Source organism: Meleagris gallopavo, chromosome 8 (assembly GCF_000146605.3).
Source record: "Meleagris gallopavo isolate NT-WF06-2002-E0010 breed Aviagen turkey brand Nicholas breeding stock chromosome 8, Turkey_5.1, whole genome shotgun sequence".
Lineage (NCBI taxonomy): Eukaryota > Metazoa > Chordata > Aves > Galliformes > Phasianidae > Meleagris > Meleagris gallopavo.
The window spans coordinates 30,352,880-30,374,537 of record NC_015018.2 but is presented as its reverse complement, the minus strand read 5'-3'; the positions used below and the strand labels follow the sequence as shown (position 1 = coordinate 30,374,537).

The 21,658-nt window shown below is 49.5% G+C and overlaps 1 protein-coding gene across 1 annotated transcript; it reads left to right on the top strand.

Moving 5' to 3' along the window:
- Positions 1-12: 12 nt before the first annotated feature.
- On the top strand, positions 13-21,653 carry FAM53B (family with sequence similarity 53 member B; the record flags this gene model as incomplete). The annotated part of the gene is made up of 4 exons (XM_031554594.1): positions 13-6,955; positions 11,352-11,556; positions 14,082-14,133; positions 21,277-21,653. Coding segments are annotated over exons 2-4 (498 nt in total), but the record flags the coding sequence as incomplete, so codon positions are not given.
- Between the last annotated feature and the right edge of the window lie 5 nt (positions 21,654-21,658).

Genomic DNA, 21,658 nt, shown 5'->3' with positions numbered 1-21,658 from the left:
GCCGGGCTGAATGCGGGGTGCCGGGCCTCGGGGTGGGAGCCGTGCGTGCGCCGCTGACGCTTGGCAGCGCGGCCACCCCCGAGGAAATGCGCCGAGACCAAAGTGAGCGTAATTGGTTATGAAACAGACGGACCGAACTGCGGTTCGTAACCGCCGGCGGATGCGCCCGCTTTCCTTATCCATCCCCGAAGCGCCCTCGGACAGGTTCAAACTACCCGCGGGCTGCCCGGGTAACATCGAGCCGGGAGCGTCCCGGCATCCCGACCCCCAGCACCGACGCGCTGAGCCGCGGCGCCGCTCCGCCACGCCGAACCCCGTCTGAGTCGGGCTGGGAAAGTCACGTCCAGGCTGCGTTCCCTCCGGATGCAGAGTGGGGAGGGTCGGGTCGGGGCAAAGAGCTGCAGCGGGGGCTCAGCCTGCGCCGTCCGAAGCGTTGCTTTGCACGTAAACCCGGGGTGAATCCGTGAAGAGCATCTGTGGGTGAGATCGGGGCTGTACGCGGCGGTCGTGCAGACTGTGGCACAGATCCAGCGCTGATTGAGGGTTGATTTTCAAGTATGGATACGTGAGCAAGTAAGTGTGTGCGTGTGTAAATATGTAGATAGGTAAATGTAGTGATGGGATTTATGTTCCTCTTCGTTTTTCTTTCTAGTAATATTGGGTTTGGCTTTTTTTTCTTGCTCGTTGATGTGATTTCTTCTTTACTTGCAAAGTCTCAGCTGAAGGAGAGGACACCCCAGGCTGAGAAGCGCAGGGTTGGTGTGTTCCTTCTCTCCACCCCCCCAAATTGCAGGGCTGGCAGGAGCTGGAGGCGCTCCTAATGAGTGCTAATTGGCAGCAGAGCAGAGATGCTTGCAGCCTTGGAAAAGCCCAGCCCACCAGAGGAGGGGGTTTTCCATCACGACGGTCTAGAAGCTCCTTTGGTGGGGTCTAACAGCCCATGGAACCCTCCCCAGCACCCAGCTGTGCAGGCAGGAGGGAAGCCCTGCCCCAGTCCCCCCACATTCAGGTGAATTCCAGCCTAGGCAGTGAGTGGTGATTGCAAACTGCTTATTAGCAGGGGTACGAAGTGACCTGTGCATTACAAGTACTGCAAGTGGAGAGATGCTATCAGGTGTTGCAGGGCGACACCTAATCCCCTCCTCTGGTGCCATTTTTCACCCTTTTCCTCCATCCCCCGATGCTCTCCGTGTTCCCAGACCCATGGTGTTCTGCTGGTGGTGATGGGGTACAGCCCTGTGCCTTCACTGCCTTGTTGGGGTTTGTGCTGCTTGACCCCGGAGCTCTGGCTCTGTGCTCTGTCAGTCTGCTGTGTTTATGAGAAAGGACTTTGCTTTTCCAAGGTCACTCTCCAAGCCTGCAGTCTGCTGGTGCCTGGCCGTTTGCTCAGCCAGCAGTGCAGAACGTGGCTCTGGGGCAGTGACCAGAGGTCCCCAGGCTGTTTTGTTTCTCCACGTGTGATGGGTTGGCTGCCTTTGGAGAGACCCACTTCCCCAGCCAGGGCTTGTTCTGCTGATGCAGGCTCTGATAACACAGGCTGGGGACACGTAAACCTTCCATCTTCAACCTGTATTGAAAACTGAAGAGTAGTGGCATGTATTAATTGACACGTGGAATTGCTCTTGGCTTTGGGGATCTGATCCATGACTTGTGAAGCCTCTAATATTTGATAGGCTGGATTCCCGTGGTGCCATATAGAGTCATTAAGGTTAGAAAAGCCTTCAGAGATCCCTAAGCCCAACACATCCCACCATGCCCACTGCCCACATCACTCAGTGCCAGGTGCCCACAGTTCTAGAACACCTCCAGGAATGGATATGCAAAATGAGTAAGATTTGGTGCGTTAGGAGTTTTGATTGAAACTTGGTGAAGGAAGGCACTGAATGGCACTGAACTTCTACGAGAGCCCCCAGACCTGTGCAGGTCCCTGGGCAGCAGGTGTGCTGGTACCTGTGCCTGTTTGATTCCGTAATTGAACGTTAGTTTAAGAAATGGATGAGTGAGTGCAAAAAATGTGTTCTGGGAAAGGGTTTGGGTTGAGTTGGTTGACCTCCAACTCCATTCCCTGGGCTGCAGCATTCCCTGTGCTCATGGGATTTTGTGTTTAGCAGCCAAAGCTCAGGGCTCAGCCATGCAGTAGGAGTGGGACCGGAGGGTTTGGCTCCGTGGCTGTTGCTCCTGCATCCATCCAGCTCCCAGGGTGTGTAATGTGTAAACTGACAAACCGTGCTCCAGCAGCTGGAAAACCTGCTGTGAGCCAGCTCCAGAATGGAGCAAAAGTCCTAAGCGGGAAGGTGACTTTAGAAGTGGATGTGATGGGGTTGGTGTTTGTCTGCTAACCTTCGTGTCGCTGCACACAGCCTCGTGGTGTGCTGGGGAATAGTTGTGCACACCATGAGATGACTTCAGGAATGTGTTCCTGATCCTATTGTGGCATGCTTTTTATGTCCCAGCCATTACAAGTGAATATCATGTAATATTTTTGAAGGGACGTGATTTAATTCTATCAAATAGATGCCGAAAGCTATCATCACGTGGAATATCCATTACAATTATGAAGATACAGAGAGCATTACAAGTATCCACATATGGTTTTTGTAGCTTCTCTGCTAGTTCAGAGAAAAGATTATCTCTTTATTGGCCCATCAGTCGTGTTATGATGGAAGTTCAGTGCTGCTGCTGGTGCTTCTCAGGGTGAAAGCATCGTGGTTAATGAAGATTTGCAGCTCCCAATGGCTTCGTTTGGGCACCGAGGCACCCAAGCTCCCACTTCCACGTGGATTGTGCTGTTGGTAGAAAGCTGCCTTTGCCCTGCAGGTCTTACATGAATCGTGGGCTTTGGGAAGGGGTCGGGAAGGGCCGCTTTGTGCCATTCCTCCCCACGGTTGGGATGAGTCAAACACTGCAAGCTTTGCTGGAAGTCCCCAGCTCTTTGTGGGGCTGCTGACGCCATGGGAGCTGTGGTGTGGCCCCATGGAGGCTGGAGGTGTAAATTATTTGGAGCCAGTGTTTAAGAAAGCTCTATATTTAGTGCCTGCTGCTTAACATCAGCCTGGCTTACTGCTGGCAACAGGCGCAGCCATCGCTCTGCTCCCTCCTGCATACAGCACTAAAATATCCATTGATTGTCCCTTTTCTGCATCATTACTGATGTCCCTCCTGCTGTGAGGGAGACATTTTATTATTCCCATTGTTTAAACCTCCTGTCTTTTATTTTCTATCTCTCTGCTAACCCCTGATTTGTTTCTTTGTGCACTTCTGCTCCTGTTTCTGTTTATCCAACTGCCGATGCCAGAAGGAGCATCTTTCCCAAAAAAAGGAGAGCAGAGGAAGGGGTGAAGAAGAGGGGTTACCACGGAAGGTTTGAAAGTGTGAAAAAACATCACCCAAAAGACAGACTTAACACTGAATTGCAGTCCTGTGCATTCGAAGGTGGTGTTGTGATGCTGGGGACTGTGCCACAGTTTCCATGTTCCAGGAGCCATTAGTCCCTTTGCTCAGGAGTGTAGCAGTGTCCATTTCTCCATGAGATGCTCCATTTGTACCAGGCAACCATTGCCATTTGTGTGCTGGCAAAACTCCTGGCCCAGTGCCTTCCTACCAGCCAGGGAGCCAACGTGGGATGCTGTCGGTCCCCATCGTGGCATTTGGGGAGGGGGCTGTGCGGTCCCTGCTGCTCTGGTCCTTGGGGCACAGGGGCATTGCCTTTCCCCCTGATTTATGCCTGCAGGATGGGAGGAAAGGGGATGTGTGGAGAGTGTCCAGCTGCTGGAGACTCTGGGAGGAAAAATGAATGTATATTTTTTCCTTTACTGCACATTCATGCTGTCGTAAATGACTTGGCACCTGGTGGGAAGGGAGTTGCACCCGTCCCGTTGGCTGGCGTTGGTGCCAGCTCAAACACCGCCAGACGTGGCTTTCATTTCCATTTGCTGCTGGGCCATTTTTCCTATTTGCTCAGAGACAGACAGAGGGATTGGGGTTTCTGTAGTGCCAGCAGCAGTGGGGAGCATCCCACCCCGCGCCCCCAGGATCACAGCATCCCACCCCATCCAGCAGGACTGTGCAGAGTCGGAGCTGCGCCAGGTTTGGGCTATACGTGTTGCTGACACCTTATGGGAACTGAACGTGTGTTGGAGTAACAGATGGGTATTATTCCAGCTTTGTGAATGTCTCCCTGAGATATTAAAAACACCGGCTGGACCCTAAGTCCCAGCTCTCATGAATGGCTCCCTGGAAGTGCTGTCGGGAGCATTCAGGTGCTGCTTGGCTTTGATGAAACGAGTAAATGCCACGAGCGGGTGTTTGCTTTGCCTCCTTCCTCCTACAGAAAGGCTCCCTTTGAGGGATGGCAAAGCATCCAGCCCCCATTCCCTATCAGAAAACGTCACCATCCTGCCTTTACATTGGTTCTTATGGGGCTCTGTGATGAACACTCAGTGTCCCACACCAGTGCGGATGCTCTGTGCCCATGGCGATGGCTGACCCCAGGAGAGCCCAGTCCTGCCCACAGAGGTTGTGGGTGCCCCGTCCCTTTTGAGGCCAGGTTGGATTGGACTTGGGCAACCTGATCCAGTACCTGATTTAGTGGTTGGCAGCTATGCCCACAGTGACGGGTTGGAGCTGGATGATCTTTGAGGTCCCTTCCAACCCAAGTCGTCCTATGATTCTCCCTTCTGGACACAGCATTCAGAGGCTGCCGTGGGATGCGCTCCCCAGATCAGCTCCTTGGCAGCCCACGCACGTAGGAGCCGTCTTCTGCTAACAGATTGTGGTGTATTTAATGAACCCGAGGAAAAACAAGGAATCCGAAGGCTGCGGGGCAATGCAAGTTTGCTGTTCGGTCTGCCAAATTCATGCTAATTCAGACAACTCACAGATGTTTGGCTCCCTGTGTGTTAAGGAGATTTATGTAAGATGCAGGGCTGGGAAATTCATTCCCAGCGTGTCGGAGAGCCGAGCTGGCAGCGGCTGCACACGGGCAAAGGTTTCCTGTCCATTTCCTTTGTCCATTCCTTTCCACCAACTTTTCACTGCAACATGTCCGTTGGTTGCTGGGAGGATGGGTAAAAGTTCGTCTTCCAGAGCCAGCGAGCTCTGTGAAGGCTTTTTCCCAGCTGAGGAATGATGTCCCCTGAGATAGGGATGATGATCCAGTGGGGACCACAGTGAGGTGTGACCACAGCAGTGGCGTTGCTGGCCCTGTGGTTCTTTCTGCTTTATGGGTTGGCCACAGGTGATGCACGTTGTAGGCAGAGACTGCCAGCTGAAAGCATTCCAAACCCCCAAAATATTGTCTGCCTAATTGAATTTTTTGGAATATCCTGAGCGATCGTTTTTCTGCTGGAGGCTCTGTGGTCTTACAGCTTTTACTGGTAAGAATGGAGTGGGAGGAGAAGATCTCACAAAGTCTGGTTGTTCTCCCTCCATCATGGCGTGTACATCCAGTATCCCTGCTTTAAATCCAGACACTTCCATCACCCTGGTTATTCAGGGACCACCAGCCTCAATCAGATCTCCGGCTCAGCCTTGGAAAAGGGAGAAATCTGCCTTGCTAATGGTACCCAAGTCTGACAATGATGCTGGAGTTCCAAGATTCCCTGCAAGATGCCCAAGCTCTCGCTAGCACTTGGCCGTGCCATGGTTCTCTGGCTGCCACCAATGCATTGCTGTTGATGTTGAAACCTGGGGGCTCTGGAGCAAGCAAGGCAGGGCTGGCTGAGAGCCTTGGAGGTTTGTCACCCTGGAGCTTTGACATCCGGCTGTAAGTAGGTGGACGTCGTGCTGCAGAGGTAGGTATTGAGATGGGTTTAAAATGGCCTGAAATCATTCACGTTTGAGAAGTGGGTCTGTAAAAATGGCATGGTGAGGCCCTGCTTACCATCTCTGACACGGAGGTTTCAGGTTGGATATGGGAAAACGGTGTGAGAAAGAAACATGAAGTGGTTTATTTGTTTCTGTTTACTAGAGCAGTGTTCTCCAAGCAGTAATTGAAAGTAAACCTAGGCTCTGCTGCCTTGTTCAGCATCCCTGGTTGTTAAGGTTAACAGCTGAGGCAATTCTCAGTTCAGCAATTCCTTGACTTTTGGGAGCGTGGCCAACACTCACAGTATCTCACAGACCATTGCAAATTCTTGTCATAAATCTCACAATTGGAAAAATACAGACATCGAAAGGTGAGCTGGTTCTTCAGACTGGCAGGCTGGGCTGTGGTGCTGCTTCAGCTGCGCCTATCCAGAGACCATCGTTGCTCCAGCTCGCTGAGCTCGCTTGGAAATACGCTCAGAATAAGAAGCAAACCCCTAATAAGCAATTAGGCAATGATAGAAGGTTTTTCTCAAAGAGAACGTGCCATTTTTACAGTCCTTTTTTCTGATGAAAATCATCTTGGAATACAATCATAGGATGGCTTGGGTTGGAAGGGCCCTCAGATATCATCCCATTTCAGCCCTCTGCTTGGGCAGGGCTGCCAGCCCCTAAATCAGACACAACTCAGGCTGCTCAGGGTCCCATCCAACCTGGCCTAGGGCACCTCCAGAGTTGGGGCATCCTTTAGAGGGTGTGTTGAATGGCTCGCGTGGCACCATGCAGAATTAATTGTTGGTGGTATTTCCTACCAAGGTGGCTGGGACCTGGGGATGGCTCCTCTTGCCATTACTTGCTGTCATGCATGAGATCCATGCAGCAGACTGGACAGTGCGCAGTCGCTGCGTGCATCCAGTTACCCCTCCGTGCCAGCAGTCCCCTATTTCATGTTTGCTCTTTGCAATGACTAATTTTGCTCTCTTCTCTTCCTTTTCAGTTGCCAGGGAGGAAAAGGCAAAGTCACAGCCAGCGCTGCTTTCTTCAAGCTGAGATGTTGAGACAAAGCACCTCTGACCCTGTCCTGTCCTTTCTCTTCGTCCCCTTCCGCCGTTTGTTTGTGAGGGAGTCCTTCCCCTGCCACTCCTATTCCGTAAGAGCAAGGGGGCAATAAAACTGATGTTTCTTTACTGAATTAGATGGTGTGCCATTTTCCTTAATCGCTGATTTTTTGGGGTGAGCACTTGGATTTTGGGCTCTCCCTGACGGATGCGTGGCTTTGGGCTCGAGACACCAGGACTTGGTGTGACCTTGTGGCAGGATCCTTCGTGGAGCACTTGGAGGCGAGGGTTGGATGGAAGGAGGCTTGTTTATTTGCTGAGCAATGTGTTTATGGTCTTGGTCAGCACCTTGGTGCCTGTGGAGCTCCTGCTTGGGAGGGTTCACCATGGGCCATGCTGATGGACCAGGCTGTGCATGGCCATGGCCAGGAGTTGGACTGGGTGGTCATTATGGGTCACCTCCACCTTGGGATATTCTCCAGCCCTCAGATTTACGGTGGTGGCTCGCGGTCAGGCTTTGTGTTCCTAATGTGGCTCCTCAAGATGGGCACTGCCGTGTTGAGCCTCCTGATTGTGACTTTTCTTTCTTTTTGAGGGGTTGCATTGCAGACAGGGGTATTTATTCACAATTTTTGGAGGTTTTAATCTTGTAAATAGAGTCACTGTTGACTAATGGTATGGAGCAGTGAGCACCGTGCAGCCTGGCTGCGAGAGTCCAGTGAGGAAGTAAGCCTTGCCTGGCTTTGTACAAATATTAACCTGTAAGGACCTCTTCCAAACTTGTAACACAATAAATCAACAAGTTGAAAATGCACCTCTCAGTATTATTTAAAGTGTGGTGAGGCAGATGTGGAGCCCTGACATACCTGAATGGAGTGGTGTTCTGCAGCTCCAGCACACAAAGACTTCTTGTTCCTTGGATACCATCCAGTGACAGGGCAGCTTTATTGTATGCTGTTTAGTGCTTTAATTCTGCTTTTTAAAAACACATCAGTTGTCCCATTGAAACCTTCAGGAAGATTTTTGGTTATCCCCCCCCTTTTAAGTCATTTGCAGATGTTGGGTGAGCTGTGTTGTGCTGGGCCCAAGTTTTGCTGGGGCTTTGCATGAAGAAATCAGGATCTGGATATCAGGAGGAGAGTGTGCATGGGGATCCTTAGTTTCCCCTTGTCCTTGCAACAGGACAAGGGGAAATGGTTTCAGACTAAGAGAGTGGAGATTCAGATTAGATGTAAGGAAGAAGGATTCTATGATAGGGGTAGTGAAGCACTGCTCTGGCTGCCCAGAGAGGTGGTGGTGCCCATCCCTGCAGGCACACAGGGCTCTGAGCACCTGATGGAGCTGTGGGTGTCCTTATGCACTGCAGGGGATGGGACCAGATGGCCTTTAGAGATCCCTTCCAACTCAAATGGTTCTATGGTTGTGGCCATAGCACTGGTGTTGGCATTACTTTTCCAGTCCGTGGATAACAGTTCAATTCTCTGACTCCAGTGTGTTGTAATTTGGGCTGAGAAGAGTCTTGCCCTCTCCTTGCTGGCACTAAGGGTGTGGTAATTATAGGAAGCTTTGAGGGTGAGAAACAGAGATTCATGCTATGAGCAACTCTAAAAACAGAAAGGAAACAAATTACTGTTGTGACTGTAGTCACAAAAGTAGAATAGTAATACAGTGAAATTGGTAAAAATGTATGGGTTTCATTCCTTCCAGCTGGTAGCAAATCTAAGGCAAAAATAGTAATAGCAGCTCTCCGTTCACAGAGCAAGTGGGGACATGGCTGGGGGGGTTTGGGTGTGCAATGCAGTGCCCAGAGAAAAGTGTATGTGGGCAATGGAGGAATGACGTATGCAACAAGAATTGTTTGATGGTAATTTGATGGTAGCAATAGCAATTTAACCTTACTTTGCAGAATAAGCCATAGGAAATTCTTGATCTGCTTTAATGTCTCTTTTGTGGCTGAGCTGCTAGCTGAAATCAGTGATGCCTAAAGAAGCACATATGTGTGCTCATTGGGCAGAGGTCTTTAGGTGGGGTGGTTGGGGATGCTCTTGCTGCAGTCCTGGCTGCAGAAGGAGATTGCAAGGCAACCCGTAAACCCAAGGGGTTCTTGAAAGATTCAGTTTCCAGCCTTTTGGGGGGTTAAAAAGCTCCTGGATTGTGTCATACCATGGCTGTGGCCCAAATCTAAACTTAACCTTGACTGAAGGATGAAGACAGTTCCTTTATCTGATTGCAAACGAGGAAATACATTCCTTAAAATAATTAATGGTCCCTGAAGAGCATCTTTTTATTAGCATCTGTATGCGTGGAAAGCTCCGGTCCATAAATACCCAGCAGTTTCCTGCTCATGGCATGGCGTTCGTAGGAAGACCAGTGTGAATGGGTGCTGCCCTACAGGGGCAACGTGGGGCAGGGCGTCGCAGTAGGAAGTTTTGGCCGTGGCACAGTGATGTGGTGGTCCCCAGGGGGATGCAATGGGCAGGGCACTGTCACCCAAATGGGGCAGAGAGCCGCTGCCCGGGCTCAACTCTGTGGCTGGCTGTGCGTAGTGCTCTGCTGCAGCAGTATTAATCATTACCTTAGGGAAAGATAATTATTGGTGGAGAAATTGTAGCCTGTTAATGAGAAAACGTGCTTAACTGCTTCCCAGCTGCTGGGACTGCTTGTTTGATCTGGATTTCCACTGTGGCTGCTCACCAGCGGTGGCCTCGGTGCCCACTGAAGCACCATAAATGTGGTGTGGGTGAGCATCCCTGCCCCATGTCCCAAGCAGGGACCAGTGATGGGGATGGCTAGAAATGGTGCAGAGTTGGTATGGTGTGACCCAGGGGGCTCGGGGCAGTGGGAGAGGGCTGGCTGCTCCCTGCTCCGGGCCCCACGTAGGGCTCAAGTAGCAGATGGTGTTTCTTTGAGCAATATCAGCTCTATTTTGGCAGATGTAGGCTTGGATGTCCTCAAGGGCAGCCCTGCCCTGTCCGTGGCTCAGCCACAGTCGCTGATGGAGCTGAAATTGCAGGAAGAACATTCCTGATGGCTATTCCTGGTGGCATTCCCCAGTGAAGCCAAGGAAGAGAAGCATGCAGGAGTTGGGGTGCTGTGTGGTGTCACTGGGGCACCACAAAGGCTTTGGAGATCCCGCTGTGTATCACTGGGGGTTTTGGCCATGCTTGTGCCATTGGGTGATCATTGGGCTGCCCGGGGGTTTGTGGTGAAGCTGTAGTAAATTGTACATTGTAAGGCATCCGATGGCCCAGAAGAAGCTGGAATCTGTACCACGTGCCTTTTGGAACAGTAAATCTTTGAAAAATGTATTGATTCCCGATCCTGGCTTTGCACTCTGGCTGAACTTTGTCCTCACAAGACACAGTAGGTGATTTCTCTACCAGCCAGCTGGCCTCTAAATGAGCTACTCATAACTCCATCCCGACCTCTAATCCAAATAAACATGAAAAAGATTATTTGCAAGCTGGAAAGAGAATCCTTATCAGTTTGTAATGAGGTTTAATACTTAGCAGCGTGTTCTCGAATATTGTCCTTAAGTACTGCAATTTGGTTTTGACTGCGCGTTACAAGATAAGTGTTTCATACTCTTCGGATCATGCAAATGATGTTTTTGTTTGTTTGGTTAACAGCAAGGCAACAAAATAGTGAAACAGGATTAGAGGGGCGGTTTGGGAAAAACACTGATTTCTATAATCAGATTTGAATTGCAATCTGTCTGCTTTTGCGTGGGGGTGGGTGCATGGGAGGGAATGCCAAGAGGTGAGGTAGGGTTGGGTGAGTGCTTGCAGCCTCTGTGCGCTCCTCGTGCAGCCCTAACGCAGCATTTACTGCCTCAAACCCCCAAGGAAATAAGTAGGGATCAAGAGGCATGGAGTGACGCTTTGGGTTTGTGGGCAGGGAGCCCTCTCCTTCCTTGCAGGAAGCTCTTTGCCTTGTTTCTTGTCCAAAGGGCTCCTTGTGGTTCTTCCAGGAACCAGGGAGTTACCAGGATGGCATGGGGCAGGAATCAGGGAGTTATTGGAGTGACTTGGGGCATCCAGAGGATTTCGTAGGGGTGATGATGCTGAAATGGCTTTGTCTGCAGGAAATCTGTTCTCGGTTGATCTGCTGGCAAGGGGGTTGCCTCTGGGGCTGTAGTGAGTGCTTCCAAGCCTCAGGGTCTCCATACTGAGATGGGCTGATGGCTTCCCTTTTTCAAAAAGCAGAATTAGGAGGGCTGTGTGTTTATCTGCCTGCAACACTCCTGTTCCTCCAGCACGCCTCGTGCACACTGTGTGCTCCCACCAGCTCCTGCAAGTGCTGCTGCGCGAAATGCCTCTGAGCTAATCGGGTGCCCAGGAACGCCAGCAATGCTTAAGAGCCTAAAATAAATACTCCTTGCCTTGCTCCTAGGGCAACCCTTTCACCCCGTGCCTGCTCGTTGCACTCCAGCCAGGGATTGCTCCTCAAACCTCACCTGACTCCTCATCCTCTTCCTTGCGCCCACAGGGAGCCGCCGGCCGCAGCCCCCGCTGCTCTCAGCCCTTCTGAGGGAAAATGCACTGAAATGGGAGCTTGGCCAGAGCATGGCTGACAGCGACCTTTGCCTGGACTCTGATGGACTCCAACGCAGGACTGCATTACCATGGTGATGATCTTAACCAAAACTCGGGAAAACAAAGGTGCTGACTCTGTAACATGCAGGACTGAGCTGGTAAGCATCGCGACGTTGCACTTCTCAACTCTGCTGCTGTTGCCGTGGCTTTAGGATGCTTTTTCACACTGCAGGGTTGGATCTTGAGACGGTTTTCTCGCTAGTGCTGCACTGGTTTCTGCTGGGCTCGTTAATATCCAAAGAGCGGGCGATGAGTAAATGATTGGAGTGCTGTGGCTGTTGCATATGTGCATTTCGGTGAGCACACAACTGTGAATAACACGGGTTAGAAGTTGCTTTGCCCGGAGTGAACAGATGCTCATGATTAATAGGAGGATGAGCAAGTGGGGAGCAGGATTAAGTGGGAGATGGAGAGGTCGGGGCTGTGTTACCTAACAGTCCTGCTGGCAGCACAGAGGGATGCAAACCCAAACGCACCCAATGAGCAGGTAACAGAAAAACTGGGGCAACAAACGGGGAGTGATGCTGAAAGAGGCAGCATTATGGTGGGGTGGAGCGTGACACAGAGCTGTCTGGTAACACCCAGGGAGGGCTATTGGGGTTTTCATCCCTGTCCTGCAGGATGAATGGTCAGTCAGTCTGGAAAGGAAGGAGACAGAAAACTGTGCTGTGCAGGGAGACACAGATAAGGATGCTCAGGAAGCATCTGGCAGGATCAACCATACATGGACATTTGGAGCATAAAAGTGATGGTAATGCCCAATTCACTGAGGATGGAGCACTCTGTGAGCTGGCTTCCTGGGCTGGTTGTGCAGGCTGCTGAGCGCTCCAGGGTGTGGGCGGAGGGGTTCAGCTGCAGGAAGGAGAAGAGCAGAAGCTCTCATGTTGTGCGGGATGGGCTGCATAGCCACACCACCAAACTTTGCCCTCCCTTATTTGCTGAGTGCCTGCCATGGTGCTGGTGCTGTGTCAACAGGGAGTAACTGTTCTGGTTATACAGTTTGCATTGCCAGGTTGTCCAGGCAGTTTAATTGAGGCAGATGTTCAGAAGTCTGATCCAGCAAAGAGAACAGCAGTTTTTGTGTTGGCAGAGAGGGCAAAGAGTAAAACTCAAAGGCAGTAAGCATCTGAGCAGCAGGCACCATCACCTGCTGGAGGATGGTGGGCTTGCTGGCTGGTTTGTATCCCAACGTGGTTAGGCTGAGCACTTATAAAATAGCAGTTGTACTCAATATGGGATGTATGTCATTTGGAGATGCTCCTCTTCCTTCCCATTTGCAGGCATTCACTTTGATCTCTGAACAAAGCCTGCTTTGTGGTAGTAACGGTGATGGGAGGATGCTTAGACTGGATGATCTGTTGATCCTTTCCAACCTTGTGATCCTATGATTCTATGCTGCTCTGGGGGCTGGCATGCAGATATGCTGCTGTTCCTAGGGTTGTCCCATGTCTGTGTTTGTTCCACTTTGGCCACTCTTCAGAGACAGCTGCATGCTCTCCTTGTCTCCTGATTCTTTTTGCCTTCATTTTAATAAGATGGGGCCTGGCAGAAAGAGATCTCTCTACTTCACCTAAAAAGGTGGTACTTGCTCCAAAAAATGTAACCTACTGTTATTTCCCATCTCCTCATCTGCACAAATCCCTGCTTTCTGCCTCCACATCCCTCTACGTTCAGTATTGGCAGCATATAAAGTGATTTCATTGGTTTGTCAGCAGTTGGTACAATCTTGTTTTCTTTATTATTATTATTTGCAATGTATTAAAGAGGAATCAGGAGAGAAGGTGCAAACGCAGTGGCCTAATGGTGGATACAGCACAACTATGGTGGTGCAGATGGATGTGGAGCATGTGCTGGTGCTTTGCTCAGATGAAGTAAGGCCTCGTTCAGATGGGATGGAGTTGCCAGGACAGACACTTCAGAAGCAGAATGTGGATGTTTTGTGGGATAACAAAAGGACAATCAGTATGAAAGTGTGTTTTTGCAGACATAGCTGAGATGGCATGTGGCTCCAGATGACATATTGATTTATTGTATATAAAACTGTCCATGCCCATTTTTAGAAGTCTGATGATTTGTTGCACACAGTCAAGAGGAAAATTCCTGGGGAAAAAAAAAAAAAGAGCATAAAAAGCCAACTGGGCTTATTTAGTGCCCATATAATGGCATTTTTCCCTATTTTTAGTGCATGTTGGCACCATCCAAGTGCAGAATCCTCAGAAAAAGTGCTGGGGTGCCTTAGAAACACACTGTATGTTTAGGCAAAACACAAAGCAGCCCTGTGTCTAGATGGGAGGCCTGCATGAGCATAGAAGGGTTCAGCCTCCACTGTTTTACTACTGCTCAGCTCCCAGTTTGTGTTCTGCAGAGCTTTGGGTCGTGCCAGCAGGGACAGCTGCAAGACTGATCGCTTGCAAGTTCAGGCCCTGACAGCAACTCTCCACATCATGCAGTTAACCTCAGTTTGGCTGAGGGAGGATGGAAGGTGGATGATGTGCAGGCTGGGAGATGAGGCCGCACGCTTGGGGTCTGGCTGTGGATGCCCGAGCCGAGGATGCGGGCTGGGTGTTTTCTGGCACATTGATTGAGCCTGCTGGAAGTGAATAGTTTTTCTGATTGTTTTCAGCACACTCCAAAGATGAGTCAAGGACCTACCCTCTTCTCTTGTGGCATTATGGGTAAGTAGCAAAAACTTCTGCCTGTATTTCTTTCATCTCCGCTCCTGGGTCCTTGGCAATGCGTGGGAAGAAGTCCTCATCTTCTGCACCTCTCCTAAAAATGCTGCCCTGCAAAGCCTGGGGTGCAGCCCACCCATGCCCTGCGCCTTGGGGTTCAGTATTACCCATCCCACTGCCCAGTATGGGAAGCCCCTGCCCAGGGGTGGTTTGCTGCCCCGCAGCGCTGAGCGCATTGCTTGTCTCCTTCCCCACTGCTTTATGTGCATCTTGGAAGTTATTCATGCAGGTGCGATCATAAGCATTTTGGCTCATAGATTGTGAGTTCGAATATCCATCCCTCAACTACAGCTCTTGACTTTTTGCATGATACGTATGATAAATATCAGTATTATAACTAAGAATATTCTTCCTTTTGGCACGGTGTGTATGGACAGACCTCAGGCAACAACAGAAGTATCTTTTTTGCCTTTCACAATAACATAAGCTGTTGTATATGATGTTTAATACTGTTTTTGGCGTAGCTTGCTACCAACTATCTTGCTGAATGGCTACTGAAATCGATGGGATTTTGGTGCATCAGCTCAGGATCCTGAAAATACAGTAATGCAGGAGGATGTGCCACTATACAGTGCTCTTTGGGTTTTGAAACGGGGAGCCAGTCCCTAGGCGAAGTCTCAAATCCCAATTAAAATTGTAGGTCAAGTTTGAGCCAAGCTACTTGGTATGAAAGCCAATGCTTTGCAGACAAAGCAACTGCCCCTTTTCTTCGTGGACACAACTCTCATTAGCGTTAATGGGAGCTGAGCACATGCATTGAGAGGAGATATTTCCCAAGCTCTCCGATACTTGAGTTGTTTGGAGGAGGGGGGAAAAGATGGAAAATGTTTTGATTTTTTTTTTCAGATGAAAGTCACAAGCTTCAAAGTCAAGAATGGGCAGAAACAGTCCGTCCCCTTTCTCCTGTCTGTCAAAAATGAGTAAGGAACAAAGAAATCCAATCAGATGGTTTTGTTTTGTGCCATGGCACTGGCAGGCTCTTCCACAAATATGAAGAGTATAAGCCTAATTGAAAATCAGCTTGGTGTTAATAGCTTTTACAAAGCCGTTTGCGTCTTCCTAGCGCTGTGCTGGTCTTCCTTGGCTGCCAAATTATCCTGTTTCCAAGGGAACCTAATCTCACCTCCTTGACCGACAGCTTACCATGTAATTGTCTTTGTCATGCCCAGTCAAGAGGAGTGAGTCTCTGGTGTGTGAGAGAGCCCTGTTTGGTTTGTGCTTAATTTTAGGCATCTTTCCCAAACGCTCTTCTTGATGTCTTCAGACTTGGGCCACGACCACAAACCAACTCCGTGCTGAAACTTGCTGATGCATTTTAAAAGAGTTGCAGGATTATGATGGCACTGAACGTGCAGTGAGTGAATATTTCAGGCTGAGAGAAAAAGCATGGAAATGAATGAATCCGGGAAGGTTGGAGTGGTGTCCCAGACAGCATCAGCATGGTTACGTACCATATCCTGAGCAGAGCAAGGCTTGGGCACTGGGGCTTCTCACCACATCAGTCCAGGGATGCATATCTACAGGAGGGGTAGGAAGAAGCTGGCCAAGGCCCCAGGTGTGCACCCATAACCAACAAACCCAGCTAGCCTGGGCTGGCACATGCTTGTGTGTGGGCATAAGGTTGGTTTGAGTGTCACTTGCTTCCTGCCTAATGTGACTGCCAGAGCACTGGGGCTGGCAATAGCAGAGGGGATGCCAGGTATGGGGGCTGCCCCCATTGCCAAAGCATGTGTTGTTGTCCTCGGGCCAAATGTAAAGAAGTGAAAACATGAACGTGGCCGCAGTATGGCACGCCGGCAGCATCACAGTGAGCAGCACAAGGCATTCTGCTGATACCAGTGCAGGCAAAATGTCCTGAGAACCACTTTGAATGGGAAAGGAGTACATTGATCCCCACACCTTTTTAAATGTAAGCATCTTGTAAGGCACTGAAGTCTGGAAAGATCCAAAAATCAATTATAACTTTTAAAAAACTGAATATATTAGTAAGCTTTATGAAAGACTTGGTGTGTCAGATGATGTAATGTTTGATCCACTTCTCAAGGTGAGCTAAATATTTAGATTTATGTGTGGGATGATGGCAGTATTACTAAGAAGTCTGTTGAATTTGTAGTTTTAGGCATTTCATCTTGATTCTTTTTCCCAGCAAAGGGCTATTTAGAGAAACAAAACCTATTTCCTTTTTCCCTTCTCCTTGATGCGCTCTTAAAACACCTGGGAGTAAAGGAATTGTCCTGTTACCAGATGGAGATCTTTTTCCTTTTCTTGCCATGCTTTCTCCACTGTGCACCCCTGTGAAAGTATCAGTGGCTGTGCCAGAGAAGGAAGCCAGCATTTTAGAAAGTTTGAGTATTATTTTTGGCTTGCTGCATTGAGAATTTTCTGTCTGTGGGTGGATGGTAGTGGAAGATTTGCACTATTTTAACAATGCCCTGGTGATATTGCCTGAGTCCTCTCTAAGCAGGTATGTAAGAAGCACTTGGCATCTCAATCAGTAGCAGCAAGCAGTACTCTTTTGCTGCCCTCTGCAAGAAGCTTAGTGGATTTTAACAACAGCCACAGCCTCACGTTCTTTGAGAGCAAGAAGTAATCTTTGACCTGACATCCCAACTGTTTAGTGAGCCAGGAGACTGCTGGTGAGAGAGAGGTGATGAGGAATGTTTGATTTTTACCAAAACTGTGTGGATTTTCCCCTTGTCATATGGCTATTGACACCAAGCACACGTTACCTGGGCACATTTCTCGGGCAGTAAGTATGGGCCTGTTGTTTGCATTTCCCATTGAAGCACAGCTCCACACATCTTATTTTAATCTTGTTTGTGCCATGGGAAAGCAGGACGGCTGTCAGGCTCCGTGGCGCTGCCATCAGCTAATTACAACCATTAAATTTGTTCCACATTTAGGAATCATCTCTTGAACGTAAACAGGGGGCAGTGGAAAATACAAACTGCCTTTCCGTGTTGCACAGAGGCTGGGAGACCAACATTCGACGCAAAGAACATGTGAAAAAGGGAACTGGATGCACACCTGAAGGAAGAGAAATGTTTGGGTTAGGATCCAAATGGAGTTCATCTGCCAAAAAGGAGGGAAAAAAAAAAATTGATTGAAACCCGTAATCACTTTACAAGTTGCTGTAATAAATTATGTATGAATGTAAATGATTTCACAGGAAAAGAACGTAGGGGAAACTTGAGCAGAAGGATCATGCATTATGTATAGAAAGGAGCCGTAAAAATATTGCAGCAGCACATTTGTGTCGTGGTAGTGAAAGTTGTGTCAGCGTTTTGATTCGATGCCTTTCTCTGCGGTGAGGAGCCCGGTTGTTCAAGTTTTGGTGCCCAGATCTCGCTGTATGGGCTGTGGTGGTTGCTTCAGGGCTTACTGATGCTAAAGCATAGAGTGAGGGCATTGTCCAGGCACCTCTTGAGAACTCACTCTTGGGAATTGGCAGAGAACAGCCAGGTCTCCTCTCAGCCTCCTCTTCTCCAGACTGGACAACCAAAATGCCTTCAGCTTCTCCTCACAGAGGAGCCCTCCAGGTGTTACATGCCTTTCTGGAGCTCATGGACAAGGGACCTGGCAAGTTCTTGTGTGGCCTGTGCAAAACGTGGAGCTCAATGCGTGGAAATGTGCCTACAGTGACCTGGATGCCTTCATCTGATGAGAGCTGCTTGTGCAGGGATCTTAGGGATACATTGAGGATGGTACCAGTCCCCGTGGGTTTGGAACAAAGCTTCTCAGAGCCTCGTGACCTGGACCTCTATGCTTGTTTGATGTGATAGAGGTTACCCAGGGAAAAAGATGGATGTTCAAGGCTGTGTGCCAGACACGTGTGCTTGTGAGAGGAAATACCAGGATTTTGCCCCAGAGGAAGTTCAGAAGTAGATGGCGGTGTTTTATACCCGATGTCTGATAAATTCATCTTGTTTCATCGATGGGCATGTTCAGCAAGGGGCTGGAAGGGTTTAGTTCTGCAGTTTCAAGTTAAAATCCAAAAGTAAGAGGCCCAGGCTGTTTTGTCTGAGGACACTGACCACCAAGAAGGACCCCTTTAAGCAGGGAAGTGCCCCATGTGCTGTATCTACATCATGCCTTGGTTGTGAACGCCTTTCCATCGTTTTCTGATGGGCAAAGAGTGCTCTCCAGCAAAGCTGTTTATTTCTGAACTGAGGAGTTCTCATGATGGATTTTGCCCTGGAACAAATTGCTGCCTCTGGGTAAACCAAGCTGAGGTTTGTAATTTAAGAAACTTAATACGTGCGTAACCGCAGCAGTATTAATGGTTCCACTGCAATTATTGTTATCAGTGCTCTCAGGATGTGAATCTTAGTCTTAAAAAGTTGAGCCGAAAAACAGACTTTTTTTCCTCACAAGTGGCTCCCAAGTCTTTTAATTACACCCTCAATGCTTAGATGATCCCTGTTTTCAATTTGTTATTCTGTTAGCATCCCGTTGCATCGGAAAAAGACCACATTCTGGGTTATTGTGGGGCTTTGCATGGGTGGTTTGTCCTGGGGGGTTGCAGGAGAACGGAGCACCCCATGCATGAGCATCTCCTGGATGGCAGCTGCCCTGCCAGAGCCCCAGCTTCCTTCAGCACAAGCTGAGCACAAAGGAGGAAAGCAAACAATAACCCAAAGTTGTCGCTCGGGATAACAGTATGCTTGCAATTTTCTTTGTGATTTGTTTTTTTGGGTTTTTTTTTTTTGAAGTTTTACAGCTGTTTGTGCAGAAGTAATGTCGAAAGAGGAAGGTATCCTGTATCCTCTTGAACAAGCTTACCAAGGCCTTTTGTAAAACGTGACGTCTGGGCATGGGGGTCGTGGCAGCTTGCCATAAAAAATTAGCTTCTATTTCTGTTTCTTTTGTCTGGTGACCTGACCCGAGAAATCTCTCTGCTGGCAGCATAATAAGGGGGGAAAATAATAAAGATCTAAACATAGATGTAATTGTTTAGCACGGATTTCTCACTTCTCATCGTGCTTTTTGAAATGAGGACAGCAGCGGTTAAGGCACGGCGCAGTGCAGCGCAGAGCTGCTGGGGGATGGTGGTGTCCCAGCAGCTGCTGGCAGGGGGAAATGGGGAAAGGAGCCAAGAGGGGTTTATGGGGTATCACCTTGCAGGGCCCCAGGTCTGACCTCCCAACTGGAAGTGGGCATTGGTAGGAAGTGGTCTGTGCTGTGGCATCTTTCCTGCCATCAGGCTGTACCTGTAGCTGCAGGCTGGGCACAGCTTCGAGTTGATTCATCTAAATGGAAAAAACAAAAAACAAAAAAACAACCCTAAAAAATACTGTACCATTTAGATATGATCACATGAAACTTTGCAGCGACGGTTAGCTAGCAGGGTTTGCCTCCCGACAACAATAACAGTTAGCAGAGAAGGTCTGTTGGGTGATGACTTTTTTCCATCGCAGCAGCCAATGGTGCAGCCCTACCATGGTTTTCCTGTTGAGCATCAGCGGCGTGTTTGTACAGAGCCCTGCTGGCCCCAGCAGCCTGTGACAAGGAGCCCAGCCCTGATGGTCCTCCTTTCTTCTTTTATAGTCAGGGAACCATGTGTGTGAATGAGATCATCATGCTTAATCCTCTTTTCACATGGTCATCGCTGGGACCTCTGCATGCAGCTGCAGCCTGGTTTGCAGTTTCCCCATGTCCCCGTGGTGGATATTAGGAAGAATTTCTCAGAAAGAGTGGTAATGCATTGGCATAGGCTGTCCAAGGAGGAGTGGGGTCACTGTCCATGGAGATGTTCCAGCCGTGGGGATGTGGCACTGAAGGATGTGGTCCTTGGGCACAGTGGGGTTGGGCTTGGGGATCCTAAAGGTCTTTTCCAACCATCATGATTCTCTGGTTCTATGAAGTGGCTTTTGACCCATTGCTGTACACATTTTGAATGCAGTTAGAACCCATTGACTTTGGAGCCACAGGTTTCTCTCTCTGTGCTTTGCGCAGATCCCCAGAGCCCATCTCATAAGATGAATGCCTTCACGCCATCCCCTGAAACCTGCAGATTTGAAAGATCAGTGCAAAATGTGCAAAACTGGTGGGCACAGCAGCACGGGTGACTCGGGAGATTTGCATCTGGGCCAAAGCACCAGGAAACCCCAGTTTGGGGGGAAGGTTGGGAGGTGGGCATCTAACACAGTATTAGCCAGCATAGAGATTGTTACGTGCTCTAATTTCTGTTAGACATGGTGTCTTTGGGTAGCTGTTGGATATCAGGGAGAAGTCCTTTACTATGAGAGTGGTGAGGTGCTGGCACAGGCTGCCCAGAGAGGCTGTGGATGCCCCATCCCTGGAGGTGTTCAAGGCCAGGTTGGATGGGGCCCTGGGCAGCCTGGTCTAGTATTAAATGTGGAGGTTGGTGGTCCTACCTGTGACACGGGGATTGGAGCTTCATGATCATTGAGGTCCCTTCTAGCCCAAGCCATTCTATGATTCTATGGCTGTGGGAGAGATGCTCAGAGCCTTAATGGGGATGGAATTTTATTGGCTTCATTGGAGCAATGCTGTTTCAACAGTTAGCAAGCAAGACAGTCCAGTGGGCATATTGTTTTGACATCCTATAGGCTCTGATGTCCTGTCTGTATTTCTTTGCCCACAGTGGTGCCACAGCCTCTACCGTGAGGAAGTCCCCTGCTGCATCTCAGCCTGGTGTTGCAGCAGCTTTGAGTTTGCAGCCCCAACTTTGGGTTTTTTGTGCACCTCTCAGGCAACCACTGCTTGTGGAGTCTGAGGAAAGCATCCAAGGCATGATCTACCCCAGAGATATGGCAGCGACGTGTCATTTCGTAATGCTGGATGCCCCTTAGCCAGTGCAGTCTGGATATTCAAAGGCAAATTTCTATCATCTTCTAGCAGTTTTGCTCCTGCTGCAATTATCACTTTGTCTCTCTCTCTCTCCATCTATGCCACAGCAACCATTGTGCTGGCGTTTCGGAAAACCATATTCCGAGCGTTAATTAATTTGTACTGCAAAACGTCCCATATGCTACTCTTTGTTTATGCACGTGGAAAGCGAATCACAGAATTAATTAACGCTAATGCCTGTGGGTGTGTGTGTTTTTATCATTTCCAAACCAGAAAATGACAGATGGGGAGACCTCAGCAGGAAATGTCCACTGCAGATCGAGCAGCCGGGCACCAGCATCTGGGACTGCCTGGCCGACAAGGGCGAGGAGGGCACGCTGTGGCCACGGGAAGCCACCAGCACCTGCTCGGTGACCAACCTCATCAAAGAGCTCAGCCTCAGTGATCCTCACAGCAACCCATCGGCGCCGCCCAGCAAGCGCCAGTGCCGCTCGCTGTCTTTTTCGGATGAAATGTCCAGCTGTAGGACATCATGGAGACCTTTGGGCTCCAAGGTCTGGACGCCAGTTGAGAAGAGGCGGTGTTACAGCGGGGGGAGCGTCCAGCGCTACTCCAACGGCTCGGCCACCATGCAGAGGAGCTCCAGCTTCAGCCT